At 45.7% G+C, this 23108-nt stretch overlaps 1 protein-coding gene across 1 annotated transcript in view; it reads left to right on the forward strand.

Moving 5' to 3' along the window:
* ubr3 (ubiquitin protein ligase E3 component n-recognin 3) overlaps positions 1-23108 on the forward strand; it is a 73883-nt gene that overhangs the window by 35926 nt on the left and 14849 nt on the right. The window contains exons 23-31 of the mRNA XM_048238643.1: positions 2139-2266; positions 2304-2651; positions 3633-3721; positions 8890-9039; positions 10891-11024; positions 11653-11763; positions 14839-15039; positions 16813-16949; positions 19561-19646. Coding sequence (XP_048094600.1) covers positions 2139-2266; positions 2304-2651; positions 3633-3721; positions 8890-9039; positions 10891-11024; positions 11653-11763; positions 14839-15039; positions 16813-16949; positions 19561-19646 — 1384 coding nt within the window. The remainder of the gene's footprint in view (positions 1-2138; positions 2267-2303; positions 2652-3632; positions 3722-8889; positions 9040-10890; positions 11025-11652; positions 11764-14838; positions 15040-16812; positions 16950-19560; positions 19647-23108) is intronic.

The following is a 23108-nucleotide window of genomic DNA, read 5'->3' on the forward strand; positions in this document are numbered from 1 at the left end:
TACATACACACCACACACACACGGGTCAATGACGTGACGTCTAGATTTTTTGTCTGAAGACACACCATATATATGTGGGAGCACTCCCATATTTGTAACCACTTTAACTTTTGAAAAATCATTAGGTATTTGTCATTTTTGTCTTATGTGAAGTATCAAAATATCATGTGGTGCGACCGTCCGACCATGACTGCTGTTTGGGAAACTTCTTTAAAAGTACACACACATCCAGCACCAACGTGACACTCTTGTTGCCACCCAGGCTGGTGAGGGGGAGAATAGCAAAGGGGAGAACACACACACACACACCTAACAGCAGCACCGAGAGCAGCCTTGCCAGTCAGGTGTGTGAAAACCAATGATAGTGGTGATCTCAGCCCAAATAATAGTTCAGAAGCAAACATTCCTCTGACCTTCATACACAAATGACAAACGCCTCCCAAACAAACCCACACGCACACACACTCACACTCACAAACACGCACCATGCATGCAGACACACATACCATGCATACATACACACACTGACACATGCATGCAAAGAAACACAAGCTCACACATGCTCAGACACAAACAGAGGCTTACACAAATACAGACACAGGCACATTTGGACCCATCCCAGATACATGCACACGTAAACAGCACAAGTGCACACACAGATTGTCCTTGAGTTCCGTTGACAACAAGGGTACTATTGTTTACTTTAGAGACCGAGTATTTAGCCCAAGTGACCTGTTGGTAGGCTCCTGCCAGTGCTTCTCTTAATGCCCAAAGTGTTGCCTTTCACAGCCACGCCGACAACTCTCAGGGAATTGGAGAGAGGTTAGCTGTGTGTGTGTTTGTGCGCACGCGTGTATGCGCGTTTGTATGTGTGTGTGTGTGTGTGCGCTTTGGGTCTTCTGTGTGGTTGTCCGGGTTTCTATATGATCAGAGTTGTGATTAACTGTCTGTATCCTACAGTGCAGGTAGCCTCTGCCTGTAGGATGTCCTGCTATGTCGGTGTCTTTCGCTGTTGGCTTGGATTGGAGACGCTTGGGTTGGAAATGAGTGTGCATGCACTCTGTTTGTGTGTGTGTGTGTGTGAGAGAGAGAGAGAGAGCGAGAGCTGGATTGAATGTGTGCTACTGATTGATATGTCAATATGAGAATTGCTGCCTGTGTCGGTTTGCGTTGGAGTGTGCAGTGTGTTCTGACAGCCTGTGTCCTGGGAATGCTGAAACTAATTAAGTCTTGAATGCTCAATGTGTGTGTGTGTGTGTCTGTGTGTGTGTCTGTGTGTTAGTGAGTGTCTGTGTGTGTGTGTGTGTGTGTGTGTGTGTGTGTGTGTGTGTGTGCTTGTAAGTCGATGATGAGCATGTTGACCCAAACGAGTGGTTCGTCCGCCCCGACTCTCGCCTCGTCCCCGTGACTGATGCCGGCGGCTCAGCTTGGCTGGACTCGGCTCAGGTCTGGGCTGGACTCGGCTCAGGTCTGGGCTGGACTCGGCTCAGGTCTGGGCCCCCGCGACCGTGATGGATGTTTATTGAACAGGCTTGCCAGGCCTGAGCTCCAGGCATCCCTCATCTGCTCCCCCCTCCTCCCCCAGACAGGAGGCCCGCGGCTGGGCCGCCACAGCTACTGATGAGCCTCTGAAGGCCTGGTTGTCTCTAATGGGTTTTTAAGTGGCTCCGTTTGATGGAGCCGTTTTGACTGGCCGAGTTATGGCCCCTTACTGCAGACACACACGCACTGATGGAGGACACACAGACAGGAAGTGATTTATGCTTGTGTGTGTGTGTGTGTGTGTGTGTGTGTGTGTGTGTTATTGAAAGTCAGTGTGCCTGTTTACTCAAGTGTGGTGGCTGTGTGCTCATGTTTCTTGTCACAGGCACTTATTTTTCAGAGGAGTTGAATGGTGTGTGTGTGTGTGTGTGTGTGTATGTGTCTGTGTCTGTGTTTGTGTGTGTGTGTCTGTGTCCTGTGTGTTTGTGTGTGTGTGTCTTTATTTGTGTGTTTGTGTGTGTTTATAAACATGCATGTGTTTGTGTACATGCTTCTTTGGAATTAGTTTGTCAGTACTTCCTCTGTGTGTATATGTGTGTCTATAATTGTGTGTGTGTGTGTGTAATTGCATGTGTGTGTGTCCCTCCCTTCCCCAGAACCTGCGTGAGGCGCAGCTCTTTAGCCTGGTGGCCGAGCGCCGGCGTAAGTTCCAGGAGATCATCAACCGCAGCAACCGGGAGGCCAGCCTGGCCGCGGCCTCTGCCGCCACGCGGCCCAAGAGCTCGTCCTCGGCCCGCTGGCTCCCGCCGGGCACCTCCCAGCACCTGGCGTCCGCTGCCCGCCGCCGCCCCGCAGCTGGTCACCGAGATCCTGGAGGTGCGCGAGAGCATGCTGTCCCTGCTGGTCAAGCTGCACGGGAAGCTGTCGGCACGCGGCGCCACTCCGCTGACTGCCGCCCAGCTGGAGGAGGGCGCCGACCTCGCTGACCCCGCCGCCTCGGTCGGCCACGGCGACGGGCTGACGGCCATCCAGCGCATCCTGGGCAAGGCGTCGGCGCGCAGCCGGCTCAGCAGACGCTGCATCCAGGAGGCCTGCGGGCGTCAGTGCCCACCTGTGCCACCCAAGAAGAACAGCCCCGCCGACAAGAAGAGCATGGACAAGGAGGAGAGGTGTGTCCAGTGATGGGGGGATTAGAAGAGTGAGAGAAAGAGAGGGATGGAGAGGGTAGCAGAGAGATGGAAGGAAGAGCATGGACAGGGAGGAGAGGTGTGTGCAGGGATGGGGGGATTAGAAAGAGAGAGAGAAAGAGAGGAATGGAGAGGGTAGCAGAGAGATGGCAAGAAGAGCATGGACAGGAGAGGAGAGGTAGATGGACGGGAGAGGAGAGGTAGATGGACAGGAGAGGACATGTATTTGAGCTGTGATGATAACGTTACTGAAACGTTCATGCCAATAAAGCTATTTACAAATGAATTGGGTAGCGTAATTAAGAGCGTTAGAGCGATGTGGTGTGGATGAGAGCTGTGAAATGTGTTTGTGTACGAGAGAGCAGAAGAGAGAAAGAGAAAGAAAGCAGAGAGGAAGAGAGGAAGAGAGAGAGGAAGAGAGAGAGGAAGAGAGAGAGGAAGAGAGAGAGAGGGGAAGAGAGAGAGAGGAAGAGAGAGAGGAAGAGAGAGAGGAAGAGAGAGAGGAAGAGAGAGAGGAAGAGAGAGAGGAAGAGAAAGAGAGAAAGAGAGAGAGGAAGAGAGGAAGTAAGAAGAAGAGAAAGGGGCAGAGAGAGACAAGAAGAAACCTGCAGAAAGAAATCTCGACACCTAATCGAGAAAGCAACATGGAGGGAAATGTGTTGCATGAAATCTCACTGTAAATGGTAATATGTCCTATAGGGCTTTCCTCCACCTGTTAATGTGTGGAGTGTGTCCGCAGTTTGCATACAGTACACACACACACACACACAGGGAGTAATATACAATGTATAAAAAATATAAAATGGATGCATATGTACACACACACACACACACACACACACACACACTGACAGGGGTGTGGAGTAACTCAGGCGCACATGTACACACACACGCACACACGCACGCTCGTGCACACACACTGGGCAGTCTAGCTGAGACCGTGGTTGGTGTGTTTCCCCTCAGGCGCCAGAGGGCTCGTGAGCGACAGCAGAAGCTGCTGGCAGAGTTCGCCTCCAGGCAGAAGAGCTTCATGGAGACGGCCATGGACGTGGGTAAGGAGGCACACACACACGCACTCACGCACACAGACACACACACACACACACACACACACACACACACACACACACACACACACACACACAGAGACATAGTGTTCATATTTAAGTTGACTTACACACACACTGACCGTGAGGCAGAGAGACAGATACTACACACACACACACACACACACACATTTCGGTTATCTCCTTCCCATCTTTGCTTCTACTTTTTTCACACTGAAGCACACTCACACACACAATCACACACACACACACAGAGACACACACACACACACACACACACTCACTTAAGTATTAGTTATCTCTTTGATCACACCCACACACATAAGGTCAATGTGATGTTTTGACACATTGAGGAGTGTGGCCTTTGAAGTGCCTTCAACCCAATGGATCAGCAACAGTACCAATCTGTCTGGTTTGCACTGAGTGATTCCTGAAGTTCATTGATATTTTAACTTTTTCTTGAACAACACATCCTGATAGGGGCCCTATCAGTGTTGGATTTATAATTGGTTGATCTACATAACTTTGAATGTCATTTGAAATACCAGAAACAACATCAGTGGTCAGAGTGTGTGTCTGTCTGTCTGTTGGTCGGTCGGGTGGGTTTGTTTGCGTGTTGACCATGAGAGAGAGAGAATTTGTTTTGTTCTTGTAGGAAAGGAGCTTGGGTCAAAAACGTTGGATTTCCTTAAATAAGTTTAGCTTTTTGTTACAAGGTGACACATGTATACTATTTCCCACAACGCTTCAATAATGTACCCTTGAAGGAGTGTATGTGTGTTTGAGAGGGAGAGAGAAACTGGGAAACTTGTGTGTGTGCGCCATTGGGCTGAGTATGTTGTGTACTTTGCACACATTACAGAGAAAGTATGTGTGTGTCTGTAGCGCCAATACTGGAACAGAGGCTGAATACTGACATGCTAACGTCGATGCTGGAACAGAGGCTGAACGCTAACATGCTAACATCAATGCTGGAACAGAGGCTAAATGTTATCCTGCTAACACACTCACTCTGTTCCAATCCGTGTACTTCCGTGCTTGAATTTCAACAGTGTTTACTCAAATCAAACACTAGGACACTGTTCACTTAGCGGAAATGCCGATCTCAACATTTACACATAAAAGTTACTGGTGTCTTCTATTCGATAGCAGCATAGTCATACTTTGTCAAAACATGAACAGCTTTTTGACTGTTATGAGTGCACCATGAGTGCACTTGCAGCACACTTTGTATCATCATAGTAATTAGTGTTGACACACCTATGGACTCAAATTAGGTATTGTACAGAAGTACGTGGAGTCTATATGCAGTGTAGGAACACAGGCTAAATGCTAACTTGCTAACACGCTAATTGTCTTGCGGAAACACAAGTTGATTGATAAGCCGCACTAACATGCTAATTGTCCTGCTGGAACACAAGCTAAATGCTAACCCGCTATCACCCTTACAGGGAGATACTCTATTCCCTATGGGTACCCTTCTCTGGGGCTAAGACAGTGGTTCTCAAAGTGTGGGGCGGGCCCCACTAGTGGGGAATAGAGACATGACAGGTGGGGCGCGAGGAACAGGAGGACATAATAATAATAATAAAGATGTGCCTATCTTTTTTGACAAGGAAGATCATAGATTCAAAACAAAACAGCCACATCCGAACAGTCATATAGAGACCAAAATTCAGCGGACCGAGGTGGAAATGTAACTTGGAATCAAAATGACAAAAAAAAAATTTGAAGTTTCTATTTTGCCTGGTTGATAGGGTCAAGTGGGGCTTGAAAATTCCCCACCTCCAAAGTGGGAAATGACAGGAAAAAGTTTGAGAACTGGAGAGTTAAGAGGACTCCTTGCCATATGGTAATCCAGAGCTACACGCTACAGCTTTTTCAGTGCTAACACTGAGGTCAAAAAAGGATTCGCCTGATGGTTTAAATGGTGTTTGTGCCATGGCAGTTCAGGTGATGAGAAGTCAAACGGGCTTACTGATGCCCTGGGAATTGGTATCTTCTTACATCAGTCGTTTGCGGATCACATCATTACAAAGACAGCCCTGAGCACATCATACATCTCTCTATCTTGTAGGTCCTTATGTATTCCACACATTAAGAACAATGGTGTGTCTTCAAGATTGTTCTCTTGTTAAGAGACAGCGATGACACGTGAGCTATCTGTGGAATTTTTAATAGGGTTGTGTGCTCTAGCTCCCTTTATTTTAATGCTGCGATAAAAGCATTATTGTGGCTGGAAACACGCTGAAGAATATCTGGATTTGAAATATTGCTGCTTGCATTGGTTCTGCCACAGATGTCCTTGCTGACATTGAGGGGCTGTGTGTGTGTGTGTGTGTGTGTGTGAGAGTGACAGAGTAAGAGTATTTTATGGATTAAGCATTCTGTGCGTTCGAGCTTATCAGCACGGAAAAAAACGGAAACTAGTCACACACAGGTCTCCCAACCCCACCCCCAGATCGAATCAAGGTCAGTGAGGAGACTTCAATATTTACATTAACATTTATTTATTTATTTGTTTATTTGTTTGTTTGTTTTCTTCCCTTTTTTATGAGGTAAAAATTGGCCATGCAGTAAGCGCATCTGTGCAAACAGTCGTTTCTCTGCTCTGATGCTCCCTGTAGGCCGATGAAAAGATGGGTTCAGGAGAAGGAGACCATGTGTGACCCCTCTGCTCTGCTTTTTTTTGCTTCGGATAATAGGATGCTAATCCTTCTCATTTTTTTTGCAATCTCTTTATTTTTTATCTTCCAAGTCCTTCTCAAAAAAAAAAAAGATTCACCTTCACTGGAGTCTGCTTTTAGTAATAGACAAAAGACACAAGACACAAAGGTCTTGCTCCTTGTGTTCATGCACAGATCAGATGTAGTGTGTGTGTGTGTGTGTGTCTAAGGTTTAAGGATGGTGAATTGCCAGTACACACACACACACACACACACACACACACACAGCCTCCTATCGACCTCATTGAGCCCTGTAAATGAGTCCTAATGAAGAGTCTCCACAGCTGATGATGGGATTACGGGACCACCATGGTGTCATGGCATAGCAGCACCTTCACATCAAGGGGAAAAATGTCAAGCCAATGACAGTCGTTTCCATTTTTAGTGCTGCTATATTCAAGTCCATTAACCCTGAATGGTGCATTTGTCATCATTAGTTCATGGTGAAACAGAGCTTAGTGACAGCTGAAATTGTCTTATTTTTGTGGATCAGTTAAAGCAAGGAGTCTTGTTTTTTTCAAAATGCTGTTAGGGATGTGTTGGTGTTTGTATTTTGAAGTGTGTGTGAATGATCAGAATTCTTATCGTCTTCAAAAGGTCTTTCTGGTTCTTATTTTTATTTGTTCTTCAGTTTGGTTTTTGATTCCATTCCAAAGATTGCGTGTGTACCTGTGTGTAATGTATGTGCCACAATGGCAATGCATGTATAACACTTTACTCTCGTATGTTCCTTGCACTGCAACACACAGATTGCCTGGAGCAATGGTTGCAACGCCTCCCAACCCCTTAAAACATACACACATACACACACACACACACACACACACACACCTCTGAAATATCAGGGGCAGCCTTAACCCATAGATCAATCTGCCTTCTGTGTTGACATTTCTGCCCAATATTTACCGCTGAAATTGAACACACTCTTTAACATTTAGAACTCATTTCACCAAAGGTAATTAATCTTCAAGCTACATGCCACTCAGCCCAAATGGAGTGAGCTAGAAGGGTCGTGCATGCGTGCGTGCGTGCGTGCATGCGTGCGTGCATTGTTCAGATGAATTATGCAGATGCAGAACTACATGTAAGGCAAGTTTGTGGAAGCCAATCAGTAGTAAGCTTGAGGGAACTATCAGCTAAAATATAGAGGGGAAGACCTGAGAAAATAATGGAAACAATGCAATCTCTCCCGCATTGTCACACACACACACACACACACGCATGTACGCTACGCACACACATACACTCTCATAACACACCTACCCATTGCATGTTCACACATACCCATCCATTCCTACATTTCTTATTCTTTCTCTCTCAAATGCATACTCTCAAAACACACACACACACACACACACACACACACACACTCTCACTCTCACTCTCTCTCTTTCTCTCTCTCACACACACACTCTCACTCTATCTCTTTCTCTCTCTCTCTTTCTTTCTCTCTCTCTTTCTTTCTCTCTCTCTTTTACACACACACACACACACACACACACACACACACACACACACACACACACACACACACACACACTGAGCCCCAGTAAGGGGCCTCTTCACAGCACATTACCCTCTAATGTTTTTGTTTTTTTTACACATGGCAGCTCCCAGACGCTCTCTGGCTGCCCCATAATCTGCGTGTTAATTTAATGGGGAGAGAGAGAGAGGGCAAAAAAGCCATTTAGTTTTCATTTCTTCCACTGATTGCGTTTTTCTCCTTTCTTCTTCTTCTTCTTCTTCTCCTCCTCCTCTTCTCCTTCTCTGTTTCTTTGTTTCTATCCCTTCTTTTTTCTCACGGCTCCATGAGTAGGTAGTCATCCGTGCTTCTCTGAACTTATTATTTTCATTCTTCAACATAATTGAGCTGCAGAAGTTTGCTTTTCAGGATCTCTGGTCGTGCATTATGTGAATAAATGAGTATGGATTTTATTGTTTTGTGTTTCCCCTCTGAGTTGGTGGTAGTGTGGTGTTGTCCTTGTGTGGGGTTTGACAGAGTACATTTCTCCAGCATTCTTCCACAGTATCTGTAAAGAGCGTTTGAGTGTGTTTGTGTCTGTGTCTGTGACTTTAAATCATCATACTAGAAAAGTAAGGAGAGTTTTTTCAATAGAGACTTTCAGTGAAGGATGACTGTTTATGTATTTTCTCACTTTATTGTGTATGTATGTATGTGCGTGCGTGCGTGCGTGCGTGCGTGCGTGTGCAAAGAGTGCGTGTATCTGTAAAGAGACTGGTGTTAAGTGTTTGTGTGTCTGATACTTGTTAAGGTAGAAAATGAAGGATAGTCACTGATTGTTGATCCGAATACCATTCTTTTCTTCAATAGAGACTTTCAGTGGAGTCACATCAGGATGACTGTTCATGTATTTTCTGACGTGTGTGTGTGTGTGTGTGTGTGTGTGTGTGTGTGTGTGTGTACAGAGACTCCAGATGCTGACCCAGGCATGGACTTGGAGGCGTCGGAGGAGGCTAGTGTGGAGGTGCTGTATGACTGCGTCATCTGTGGCCAGAGCGGCCCCTCCACTGAGGACCGGCCCACTGGCCTGGTGGTGCTGCTGCAGGCCTCCTCAGGTGAGATGCCCACAGCTGGGTGACAGAGATGGGTGGGACACATCAGTCTCAGGCGACATGCACAGGGCTACAGGTGAGATCCCTAAAGCTACAGGTAAGATGTCCAGGCCTACAGGTGAGATACCTAAAGCTACAGGTGAGATACCTAAAGCTACAGGTAAGATGTCCGGGGCTACAGGTGAGATACCTAAAGCTACAGGTGAGATGTCCAGGCCTACAGGTGGGATGACCAGGGCTACAGGTGGGATGACCAGGGCTACAGGTGAGATGTCCAGGGCTACAGTTTTTGAGCTACTGGTTGTAACATGGTGGTCAAACTGCACTCCATAAGACACGCAATTGCTGTTGCCCTGCTTGGTAGAGCATTACTACAGCTGATCCTGGGGTAAAACTGTACTTATAGGCTAGGCTACGCTACTTTCCTTACAAGGTATTCAATCTCCAGTACAGGTCATATACAACATTCAGGCGGCTTGTAAGGCAGGTTAGTCTGCAAAATGATTCATTGGTAGATCTCCAGCAGCCGCAGTGAATCCAGGGATTGTGTATGTATCATTGAAGAACTACTTTAGTGCCTTAATCTTCCAACAGTAATGCTGATGTCCTCAGATCACCACAGATGTTCACCACATTCATTATGTGCGTCAGTCCTGAGATATAAGCCCGATAATGTTTGTGTTTGTTTTTACCGAGTCAGAAGATTTGTTGTGTTAATTAAAATAAACACCTATTGAAATGGCACTGTGATGCTTAAATCAACAAGTGTGTAAACATGATCCCGCTGACTAGCCTAGAGCTCACAGGCACGCTAACCTGTGGCGCGGTTTATTATAACGTAGGTTTCACTTTCGGCCAATGGCTTTAGCCCTTTGTCTGTGTGAGGCTGCTTGCAAATGGTGGCTTAGTTGCTCTTATAATTGGCTCATCAGTCACCCATGGCATTTGTCTGGGTCTCATTCTCCCAGCAGTCATCGCGGCCGCCGCCTCCCACGGTAATTTTGCGGGTGACTTTGCCAACATAACGACGATCGCTCACTGTCATGAAAATAAACGGCTTGTTTTATTAGCGACCTGTCCAAGTGTGAGCAATGCAAGTGCTCGTAAAGAACGTGTGGCTCTCGTGTGTAGTGTCAAGGTCAAAGCAGCCGTAGCGTTTTAACAGGCAGATAACCTCTCGATAGTCACCCAAATTACTACTTAAAATAGCCATTCGAGAAAATAACAAAACTACGAGCTTTAAAATGTGGAGAGTTTACCACTTGAGTTTGATTATGAAGATTAGGCAGGGGAAATTGGCTATCATTTTTGTAGCTAATTTATAGGTTGCCTTGCAGAGGAGGAAACATCTGTGCCATAAACAAACCCTCCATGTGATTGATGTTCCTGACAGAAAACCCTGTTGCCTGTAATGATATGCTAATTTCATGCGGCGTCATAAAGCATTCTGATACCTGATTAGCATCCCTTTGCTGATAGGCTGGACGTTGATGTTTGATTAGCATATTGTTGGTGATGGGGTGGTCTATAATGTTTGATTAGCATAATGTTGGCGATGCGCTGGGACAGGATGATTGATGAGGCTAAAGATGAGAGCTGTAAGATCAATTTTAGTGATTGGTGGTCAAGTATTGTGAGTTGATCAGAGGAGATGACCTTCTCGTGAGCCCTAAAGTCTGAGTAGTGTTATCTAGTTAAGTAGTGTTTATAATTGATCCCAGCCCTGTCTTCTGAGTTGCATGTTTGTTTGCTTATGATTGGCTAGTCCCAGGAATCTGATGGGGATGTTGTTTGTGATTGGCTAGACCTAAGGATCTGACCGAGGGGATGTTTGTGATTGGCTGTTTCTTGCAGTGCTGGGCCACCGGTGCAGAAGTGACGAGCCCAAGAGGCTACCCACCAGCGACGAAGAGCACATTTACCCAGAAGACACCTGTGGAGCCGCCAGCGACGTGCGACTCTCCCTCATGCAGCGCGACTTTAAAGATGTACGTGAGCATGAGGGGACACATGTAATGAAAATCACACACACACACACACACACACACACACACACACACACACACACACGTCACACACATGCCAAGGCTTCCACCATTTGGTTTGGGCACACAAATGCACTGACAGGCATTACAAAATAATCTTCCTTGGAAGTCAATACATGCAACCATATTTGCAGTGCATAGGTATAGATTGTTTGAGATTATTGTGTTTGTTAAGGAGGGGGGATCTGTATTTGTGAATGTAGGGGTTGTTTACTTACCCAGTAACCCCCCCAACACACACACTCACGCACGCCTTCATCTTCTAGAACAAATAGACCCTACTGTATACCTGCTGCTCTTCTGTCCCTACAGATGATTATCCCGTATCACCCATTCCACTGCACAAACACGAACATGTAGTGCTCTTGTTGAACATCAACAGTATTGATAATGAGTAGTATTACTTCTGTGTGGACTATTGAGATAACCCATGCACTGATGGAATAAGTCAACACTGATGTTTTATTGGAATAAGTCAACACTAAGGTTTGTCCAGGAATAGGTGATCACTAATATTTACATGTCGTTTGAACCCTGACCCCTGCTCTGTTCCGCTCGTCTGCGTTCCTAGAGTTCCTGTCTGCAGTCGGTGTCCATCGGCTGGGACGGCGGCGTGTACGTACAGACCTGTGGCCACACGCTGCACATCGACTGCCACAAGTCCTACATGGAGTCGTTGAGGGTAAGAGCCAGGCCACACACACTATGGGGAAGACCACACAGAACGTCACCACTCAACCTGGCACTATCACTCAGTGACTGAGTTGGAAGCATTCCAGGTCCTCACGGCGGTAGCCCAGTGGCAACTTGCGAGAACAAGCTGAATCGATCGCCGGTGAAATGATGGAGATGGTCCTTAGAAACGATCTGTCTTCACGCTAACCACAGCGGGGGCTCAACAAGCCCTCTCAGGGAACGCAGTCCCCAGTTTACATTCACTCTTGTGGAAGACTTTTTTTATCCACAAGGACAAGTCTGGATTGGTCTTTGGGAATAGTAAGTTAGGAGAGTGGTTGAGAGGGAAATCTGATGAGACCTGGTGAGCGTAGAGCCAACGTAAAAGCCACCAGATGTAATGTTACTGTAATGTTACTGTAATGTTGCCAATCGCAGCCTCTGTGAGCTGCTATCAGACCTCTTCAGTTCTCCCCACACTAAGACACTGTAGTTTATAGACCTCTCCACACATAGCTAGCTCATTACTGTGTGCTACTAAGACACAAAGACACACAAATTGATGGACATCTAATAGCTAGAATCAGACAAGAGGTTTGTTCCCTCACCAGTTTATCAGTTAAGAGCAGCTGTCCTACTGTCGCTGGTCCTTGGTGACCTTGGGCTCTCGTACGCATCTGCCGCTTTCACCCTTGACCCTGAAGGCTAGAACACGCCCGCCTCTCCTCGCATGTCTGACACATCGTTAAGAGCTCATCCATCACCGTGGCGACACCTCCCCCAGATGAATGTCTCTGTGCTTCTGTCTGTCTGTCTGTCTGTCTCTGTGTCTGTTCGTCCGTCCTGACAATGTTAACTGGAGGGCACTGATCCATCACCGCACTTTAAAACACCCTGAGAGAGATTGCATGGTTGCCTTTAGGATACCTCTGGTGACAGTGACATTCTACCATCACAGGACATATCGGTTGATGTGCAGTCCCTGTTGATGTGGCTTCCCTGTTGATGTGGCGTCCCTGGTTGTGGGAAGGGGTTGTAAATGTTTCTGTTCGGCCGTTTCATATTTCCCTATCTGACATAAACATCAACACTGAAAGCACACTTCTCACCAGTCATTTGTCACCCTCACAGGGCGAGTGGTCATGCGTTCAGTCAGAATCAGAGAAGTGATGGCTTGGTGGGGACTGGATGCGTAAACACATAAGTCATTGACGGGGCTTAAATCTTTGGGGGTTTTTCTTCTTCTTTTCGGCCTTTTTTGTACCCAACTCCAGAATCCACCAGAATCTCACCTGGAGATTGCCCACTCTCCTTAAGGTCATACGTGCCTAAGCATCGGTCTGTTGGATACCTGATGCTGATTGGTTGGGACAGATTATGCTCTCTTTAAATGGGTGTTACCATTGTGTGGTGACCCGCAGATTTGATGTCAAACCCATTTCAAACTGCTGTGATGTTTATATTGACATTATCTGTTTATGGTGCAATCAAATATTTGCTGGAATATTTGCCCCCTCCCCCACCTCCCCCCAACATTCTAAATCAATTGTATGCACCATATTGCTATGTAGCATAGTAATGTTATACACCATTTCAAAGCTTTGACTCTTGGGAATCCAAAATGACAACTTTTTTTCATGTACAATCTGTATAGTGCTTTATATTCTCAGATTAATCTTATTATGTCTCAATTAAATTTGATCCAAAATGCCCCCCTCCCCCCTTCCGCTTTTGGTGCTACCCTGACTTCTGGCTGCAGTGTAGCTGCAGCACAATAAGTAGATGCAACATATTGGGTACTGAAATATTCACAAGAATCCATAGAAATTTTATCTTCATGTTGTGTTATCCAACATTAGTTGTACAGATGTATAGTCTATCTTATACACACTCATTGAACCAACAAAGTAAATGCAAAAATAGAATTGCATATTCAGTGTAGTCATTCCATATCAGAACCCCTGAAGTATAATCCAAATACAAGCATGAAACCTCAAAAGTGTTACCTTTCATTTGAGACCAGGATTATGCTTCTACACAAAAGGGTTCATGTGCAGTAAGCATTTGATTGTCAGTATGGCAATTTTTGGATAACAAAAGTCCTATGGGGGAGTATCCATAGGCATTTTACCATGGGCATTGGCAAATAATAGTCTAAAGCACTCATATTTTCATTCTATATTGTCTACTTTTGCACACAACTTTGATGCTAGGGTTTTCTAAGGGATATCAAGAGACCTAGAGGGCTGAAATGTGGTCAGTTCAGAGATGCTTGTAATCCGGCAGAAAGAAAAAACTATATTCTAGCCTCTGTAACTCTTAGTGAGTACATCACACATTTATTTTGACTGTTTCCCACGAAAACTAGAGGTTCTCAGCTTTCTATAGAGGTCCAACATTTGATGGTAGGCCCCAGAAGAGGTGGGAACAATGCCCTTGTAAATAGGCACAGTGCAATTTCAGGCAAAAACTTGAAATTCTTTTTGAGAGTTATGCTGTTTTAATGACTATAACCAAAGTCCTTTTAGGCAAGTCCCTCCACTCGGCGGCCATATAGCAGTACTTTTTGGGCACTCATCGGGCATCCTATTCAGCAGAAATGCGCATGCGCAATGCTTCACGACACCAATCTTGCTCCAGCGGCGAGTTCACAACACATGATTTGGGAAGATGTCTTCACAACACAACATATGATTGGCTCAATGTATTCACATCACACCACATGATTGGCTCAATGTATTCACATGTCAACGTTTTGCCGAGGAAGGGGTGGGATATGTGTAGACAACGTTACAAACTAACCTCATGCATTTCTATGGAGGATTTTTTGAGTGCTGTGTCTCCTCATTAGAAAGTCTCTGCTATAACACACATACTGTATGATATAATGAGTATAGCAAACTACATGGAGTAATAAAAAGTACAGTACCTAAACTGGTGAAAAGTACATCTGTTTTATTATCTCATTCATTAAGTCATTCATTGTTCATTGAAATAGCACAGTTGAGGTTCCATTTCTTCATTCACTGTCTCAGAGTGACCCGTGCCGTGCCATGCTCTCCTCCTCTCCTCCTTCCTGCAGAATGACCAGGTGCTTCAGGGCTTTTCGGTGGACAAGGGCGAGTTCACCTGCCCCCTGTGCCGGCAATTTGCCAACAGCGTGTTGCCGTGCCGACCTGGCCGGGGCTCGGAGGTGGGGGCCTGGCACATGCCCAGCAGCAAGCCCACGCACGTGCTGGTCAAGGAGGTGGAGGACCTGCAGGACCAGCTGGCCATTTTCCCCGTAAGCGGTGACACTGTAAGGCAAACACACACACACACACACTACCCCCTCCCACCACGCCACCTTTTTGGGTTTCTTTTTGTTTACCTTTTCTTTTTCTCCATATCAGCAACTTTGTTGCTCAGTGCCACTCCCACCATCTCCATCTTTCCATCTCCATCTCTCCTTCTCCATCCATCTCCATCTCTCCATCTCCATCTCTACTTCTCCATCTCCATCTCCATCTCTCCTTCTCCATCTCCATCTCTCCTTCTCCATCTCCATCTCTACTTCTTCATCTCCATCTCTACTTCTCCATCTCCATCTCCATCTCCATCTCTCCATCTCATCTCCATCTCTACTTCTCCATCTCCATCTCCATCTCCATCTCTCCTTCTCCATCTCCATCCATCTCCATCTCCATCTCTCCTTCTCTGTCTCCATCTCTCCATCTCCATCTCTTTCTCCATCTCTCCTTCTCCATCTCCATCTCTCATCTCCATCTCCATCTCCATCTCTCCATCTCCATCTCCATCTCTCCATCTCCATCTCTGTCTCCATCTCTCTGTCTCCATCTCTCCTTCTCCATCTCTCCATCTCCATCTCTCCTTCTCCTCCATCTCTCCATCTCCATCTCTCCATCTCCATCTCTCCATTTCCATCTCTCCATTTCTCCATCTCCATCTCTCCTTCTTCATCTCCATCTCTCCTTCTCCATCTCTCTGTCTCCATCTCTGTCTCCATCTCTCCATCTCTCCCCATCCCTCCATCTCTCCTTCTCCATCTCTCCATCTCTCCTTTTCCATCTCTCCATCTCCATCTCATCATCTCCATTCTTTTTTTCCCTCATTCTTCTTTCTCTCCTCAAGTGTGTTGTATTCTCCATATCTGTCAGTCCAACTCCTCCTCTCTCTGCATCTCTATTCCTCCATTCATCTCTCTTCTTTCCATCACATTCTCCATTTTTTATTTTCATTTTATTTTCCATTCTCATTCACCCCATCATCTCATGTGTGCTGTTTTTTTGGAGTGACTTTGACGACAGTCAGTGAGAGAGATGGACTCCGCTCTCTGTATGTATTCACCTCCCATACAGCTCCATTCTCACGTCCACACACACCCCCAGCTAACCAGCTGCCTCTGGAGCAAATCTGGGCCAGATCTGAGCCAGATCTGAGCCAGATTTGATACAGAAAACGCAGCTATATGGAATGACTCTCCACCCCTCCTTAACTGCTCACATCTGTCTGTTTGCTGTGGTTCTACCCCCACACTACTTCTACTGCCCTCTACTACTCCCACACTACTTCTACTGCAATAATTTATAATTATTTATAATCTGTTAATTGGTGCTTTACAATGCTAAGCTACTGCTCTTAATTCTATGTGCATATCAAAGAAGTGACTGAGGGCTTTTTGCTACTGGGCTTTTCCCCATTGAACAACCTTAGAGATTATTTTCATAAAACTCTCATGAAAGTTTTTTTTTTTTTTAATTATCTCTTGGAATCCTGGCCCTAGATTATTTTTGTCGGATAATCTGTGATGAGCCTTTGATGAAAATTTGATGGATTCTGATTGGCTGTCAGCTTTTTATCGTTCTCAAAATTGCTCTAAAAAAGTGATCCCCAACGGTATCGTTCTTCAAATCGTTATTGTTATAGTTCTACAGTATAATCTATGGCCGTTGCCATTCATAGAGCTAGAGCGATAGTTTTCAGCCATTATCACTATAGTTCTGATTCTTACCCTGCCTTGTACTCTGGACTTACTCTGGACGGTGCCCCTGTGCAGACGGAGTCCAACCTCACCAAGGAGATGGAGTCCGTCATCAAGGACATCAAGAACACAACGCAGAAGAAGTACATGGACTACGGCAAGAACCCCGGCTCTCCCGACAACGACTTCCTCTTCATGTACTCCGTTGCCAGGTGAGGAACTAGTTCTTGGAAGTACTACCACTAATTACTTATATCTCTATCTGTCTGTCTGTAGGTCTATTGTTTGATCGGTCAGTCTGTCGGTCTGTCTGTAGGTCTATTGTTTAATCTGTCTGTTGGTCTGTCTATGAGTGGGTTTCTCTGTTTGCCTGTGCCACTGTCATATGTCTCTGCCTGCCTGCCTCTCTTTCTCTCTCTCTGTCTCTCTCTGTCTCTCTGTCTGTCTGTCTGTCTGTCTGTCTGTGTCTGTCTGTCTGTCTGCCTGCCTGCCTGTCTGTCTATCCCATCCCTCTCATCATCTGTTAGTAGGTGTCTTGTCTTATCTTTTGAGAAGGCCCGTTCCTATAGCTGTCCGTCTCTCAGTGTGTCTGTGGTTAATGCTCTGACTTGGAGGTCAGTTTGATGGTCTGGCAAGGTGAGGGCAGTATAACGTGGTGGACAAGCAGCCAACACAGACAATAGATCTGCCGTCTGCTTCTGTTACACTTGCTGTCTCTCTCCTCTCTTTCTCTCCCTCCCCCTCTTTCTTTCCCTCTTTTCAGCCTTCTGTCACAGTCACTGCCTCTCACTTTCACTGCTCTCTCCAACTCTGTGTGTCTGTTCTTTCTCTCTCTCTCTCTCTCTCTCTCTCTCTCTCTCTCTGTCATTGTGCTCAGTGAGAGGTGCAGATTGCCTGAGGGTATGGCGAGACCACTGGCTGCTCTCAGGGTCTATCTTATCTGTGGCAGCCAGATGGGTCTCACCATGGCAACGCCAAGTCAACCATGGTACATTTACCCCTCAAGACACACACACACACACACACACACACACACACACACACACACACACACACACACACACACACACATAAATACACACACATATCACACGTTCACACCCTGGGCATCTCACCAGAGGCCTTGTGTCCTGTTCTCCGCTGCTTGTGGATACTCTGAATGTGGCTAATGTCAGGACGGAGTGTGAATGTCAGTCTAATTCATTATAGCTGCTGATAGCGTCTGCTCCTCTATCCTCTACTCAGACAGCACTCATCCATTTGTCACTTTCTGGGGGTGTCAAGGAGGGGAAATCAGATGAAAATGGTGTGTGTGTGTGTGTGTGCCCCTTTTGTTATTAGTCATTTCTGTCCTTCAGTGTGTGTACGGTAGGTAATTATTACTGAGCTCACACGCCTCTCTTTTCATTTAACTTCAAACGTCATCAGCTGTTACATGTATAGGACAGCGTAGCAACACAGGTTTGCATATGTATGTTAGAGCACACACACACACACACACACACACACACACACACACACACACACACACACACACACACACACACACACACACACACACACAATCTGTGTAGCCAGCCCAGCTGCTAGACCAAGGCCCAGGTGTCTCACAGAACAGACAAAGAATGACTCAGCAGAAATGAGGCAGCAGATGTGCAGAAGGCTCAGAAGATGAACTGACATGGAATTGTGTCAATAGATATGCTTGATCTATTAGTGGAATAGATATGCCTGAACAGATGTGTTAGAGTGACTCAGCAAGTATTGAGTGTGAGCTAACCGGATGATGACTCAGGTGTGAGCTACCGTGTGTTGGGAGATGAGCGGGTTGTTCTCTTAAACCAGTAGTTCCTTGCAACTTTGGCAGCTGAAAGTGGAACAGGTTGCTAGGACATTCTGCAGGGAAAAGTTGCTGAAAGAGAATGGGGATATTATGGTCTGGTTAAAAAAATACAACTGTGCTAGCTAGACCCTTGCGCCACTCTGTCAGTTATAGCCCTCTGAGGAGTCTATCAGTTTGGCAGTTAGTCTTGCTTTGAAGAAAGGTTCTCTCATCACTTTCAAAAACTTTTCAAACTTCGGCAGCAGATGGACCCCCCCTCCTCCAGAAAGACGTTCAGCAGAAGGGTTACTCCCTGTGCCACATGCTGGCTGGGACCCCTGCAGACTGCCGATGTGGCATTGAGGGCATGTCTCTGAAGCCACCATGGCTTACAATCTCTCTTTCATGTTGGACATTGACTGCACAATACTGTATCAACAATCAAGATTGATTTTTAATGATGATGTGCAGAGATAGTGCTGGCCCAAGTTCCTTGTTGTCTTTTGAGAGCTCTCGTTATACCTTTCACCTAAAAGTTGTGTATAGTTGTCTTCGCTATACATGCCCATGAGCTATGTTGGCTTTCGAAGCTAACGCAATGATTTTGCATGCTATTAGTGGTTGCATTGTTATTTAGCATTGCTATTTTCCTACAGCTCGATTGGCAGAGCAAGGTGCTATCGACACCAAAGTCTTGAGTTTATAAATGCCGTGTGTGTGTGTTTATTAACATCATATGTGAGTTTATAAATGCTGTGTGTGTTTATTAACATCATACAAGAGTTTATAAATTATGTGTGTATGTGTTTATTAACATCATACAAGAGTTTATAAATGTTGTTATTATATGTTTATAAATGGTGCGGGTATGGTATGGGTAACATGTCTGAGTATATAAAAGTTATGTATGTTTGTGGCTATCAACATCATATCTGAGTTTATAAATTGTGTGTAAATGCTTATCAACATCAAGTGTGTGTGTGTGTGTGTGTGTGTCTCAGGTCTAATCTGGAGTTGGAGATGGTGCATCGGGGAGGAAACCTTTGCTCTGGAGGAGCCAGTGCTGCAGCCAAGCGGTCATGTCTCAGTGAGTACACAGAAACACACACGCACACACGCACGCACACTCACATATACGTAGAGAGAGAGAGACTCCGCAACATATAAGTAGAGAGAGAGACTCAACGATATACATACAGGCTCACACACACACACACACACACCACTCACTCACACACACACACACACACACACACACACACACACACACACACACACACACACACACACACACACACACACACACGATGACAGGCAGAGGAATACGGTGAGGAGCGCTTTTAAACACTTGAGCAATTGTGTAACAACTGCATTTAAAACCTTCATTTACTAGAATATACATGTGTTTGTTTGCTGTACTTATGAAAAAGATTGGTAAGAGTGATATGTACTAATTTAAGTTACAACTGACTTATACACTGGTTCACACAAGATGAAAGCTGCTTTGCTGTGGACTGTGGTTTTGAGAGGGTTAGTGCTGAACAAAGGGATTTATCAGAACTTAGAAGGAAGAACTAAGATACTTCAGCTGATGTTTAAACAAGGTACAGAGGGAGAAATAAAGGCACTATGCTGAGAATAAAGAAGGATAAAAGCTGAGATGATGTTCCAGAAGGGTCCTTGTGTATCTGAACCTAGCAAAGAGACATATGATCTGCCACCTGACTACTAATGCGGTGTTCCGGAATCTTCTACGGAGCAGAGCTGACGAAATATAGGGAGAAGATGAGGGAGCTGTAAAGCGTGCGTGCGTGCGTGCGTGCGTGTGTGTGTGTGTGTGTGTGTGTGTGTGTGTCTTACTGACGTGGAGAGGAGAAAGAGCAGTGATTGATGCCTCTGTCTGTGTGCGTCTGCACTCCTCAACTGTGTGAGCGCTCTACTGAAGAGCGAGACACCCAGATTAAGGGAGGAGGGAGATAAAGTATAGAAAGAGTCAGGAGGAGGGGGAGAGAGAGAGAGGAGAGAGAGAGAGAGAGAGATGGAACAGCAGAAGAGATGGAGTGAATGAATCAGGCAGAGGAGATGAAGAGTGTTACGGGTAAGAGAGAAAGATAAGAAATGAAAGAGTTTTAAAATGGAGAGAAAGCTGCCTCTTTTGTTATTAGTCATTTCTGTCCTTCAGTGTGTGTACGGTAGGTAATTATTACTGAGCTCACACGCCTCTCTTTTCATTTAACTTCAAACGTCATCAGCTGTTACATGTATAGGACAGCGTAGCAACACAGGTTTTTGAATGGGACAGCAGTAGTAGTTTTTTTAATTAATATTATTGATATTAGAAACTCTATATTCACCACATGAAACACAAGAATCATGTTTACAAACATGTTAACAGATTGGAGGATTAATAGACTTTTTGAATTCACTTCAATTTTCAATTCAATTCAAAACCATATTTTATGTCATTACAGTGGTATACATTCTGATGTCCCACGTTTTAGATTCAATGTCAGAGGTGTTTTGGCCAGCTTCATTTTGGAAACAATGCAGGCACATTGGTTGGGTGTTTGTTTGTTTGTTTGTTTGTTTGTTTGTTTGTTTGTTTGTGTTTACATCACACTAGCCACAGTCCAGTCAGTCAGACTCTGTTCCTGGTTGTGACTGCACCGTGGCTCTTGTGGGTTAGAGTGGGTGTGGTGTAGAGGAGCGGGATTGGGCATGTGTCCTTGGATGACCTTGGCTTGTTAAACCAAAAGCTTTTTGTGGCTGTGAGCTTTCATCATTTTGACGAAGAGGCCTCGATCATCCCTGAGTGGTGCTAAACACACACACACACACACACACACACACACACACACACACACACACACACACACACACACACACACACACACACACCACTGGACAGCCATTCTTTCAGCTACATTAAGCCAGCCCACACCAAGGGCCAAATTTACCCAGTCTCACTACATTAGAGCTGATTTCTCTACAGACAGAGAGATGAGAGAGAGAGAGAGAGAAAATGAGTGGAGAGTGGGAGGCAGAGCAGGAGGTTGAAGTGATATAGAGGGGTGAGAGAAAAGAAAGTGCAGAAGAGTGAGACAGGAGAAAAAGAGGAGGGAGAGAAAAGAAGAAATGAAGCAAAGCTAAGATAATGACAAGAGCGGAGAGCTAAATACAAGTGCCACCTCTGGGCCAGAACACAGCCAGAACCGGGGCGATCCCACTCCATAGTGATCTTCTCACTGAGGAGTGTGCTCCAAACCTGAGTGGAGTTAGAGTGACCTTCATGGCCTCGGTATGGATGACCTGGCGCAGCAGTGGTCCGTGTCGATCAGCGTGCGCACTCCAGCGTCCTGCACTCCACAGCTCCCAGCAGGACATAGGTTTCCCAGCATGCCTTGCTTTGATCGTTTGTGGTGCAACTGGCAGCAAATGTATAGGAGATGGATGTCAGCTTTGAACAGTGGGAATGTGACTGGGACACTAGCCAAGCGAGGTGTGTGTGTGTGGAAGCTTCATCAGCACATCAGGAAGCTTCTCCAACACACATCCCCAACATACTTACAGCACACTGCCCCCCCAATACACAGCACATTGTCTCATGGGAAGCTTCTCCAACACACGTGTGCACACTGCCCTCTCCCCACATACACAGCACACTATCCCATCTCCCTTGTCATCCCCCCCAACACACACACACCAAGACCCTGGCAGTTGGGTTAGCCCCTTGAGCCGTGGATCTGCCCAAGGTTTCTCCCTTGGTAAGGGAGTTTTTCCTTGCCCCTGTTGCTCTTGGGTGCTCCTTCTTGGTCCCCCCATCTTTCTTACGTCCAGTAACTATATGCATGTGACAATAAACTTCCTTGTATCCTTGTATCCTTGTGTGTGTGTGTGTGTGTGTGTGTCATACATGCTTTATAGTTTGATAGAGAGATGGGAAGCTGCAATCTAATGGCGACTGTGTGTGTATTTGAGATGTGTTTATGAGAGAACATGAGATACATGCTTCAGACTGATTGAGATGGGTGATGGCGATGTGACGTATGTGTGTGTGTGTGCGTGTGCATGAGTGCTTCACATTGTGATCAAGAGATGGGTAGCAGTGATCTAATGTCAGTGGTGTGTGTTATGATTACAAACCCCTGTTGCAGGCTGGGCGTTTGGCAGTGACCTTGAACTGACACTACATACAAACTATTTAAAACTGATCACACACTCACACTCACACACACACTCACACACACACACACTCAGACTCACACACACACACACACTCAGACACTCACACTCACACTCACACTCACACACACACACACACACACACACACACACACACACACACACACACACCCTTGTAACAAATTCCCTTGAAGACTCACTGGAATGTAATATGAAGGTGAAACACCTGCTCATACTAATGAGTGTGTGTGTGTATCCTGTTATTCTTGTATTCTCTCCCTGTTTTACACACACACACACACACACACACACACACACACACACACACACACTTACTCAGTTGTCCAGTTACTCGCATAGCCATTTT

Source organism: Alosa alosa, chromosome 3, assembly GCF_017589495.1.
Source record: "Alosa alosa isolate M-15738 ecotype Scorff River chromosome 3, AALO_Geno_1.1, whole genome shotgun sequence".
In the NCBI taxonomy this organism is placed as follows: Eukaryota; Metazoa; Chordata; class Actinopteri; order Clupeiformes; family Clupeidae; genus Alosa; species Alosa alosa.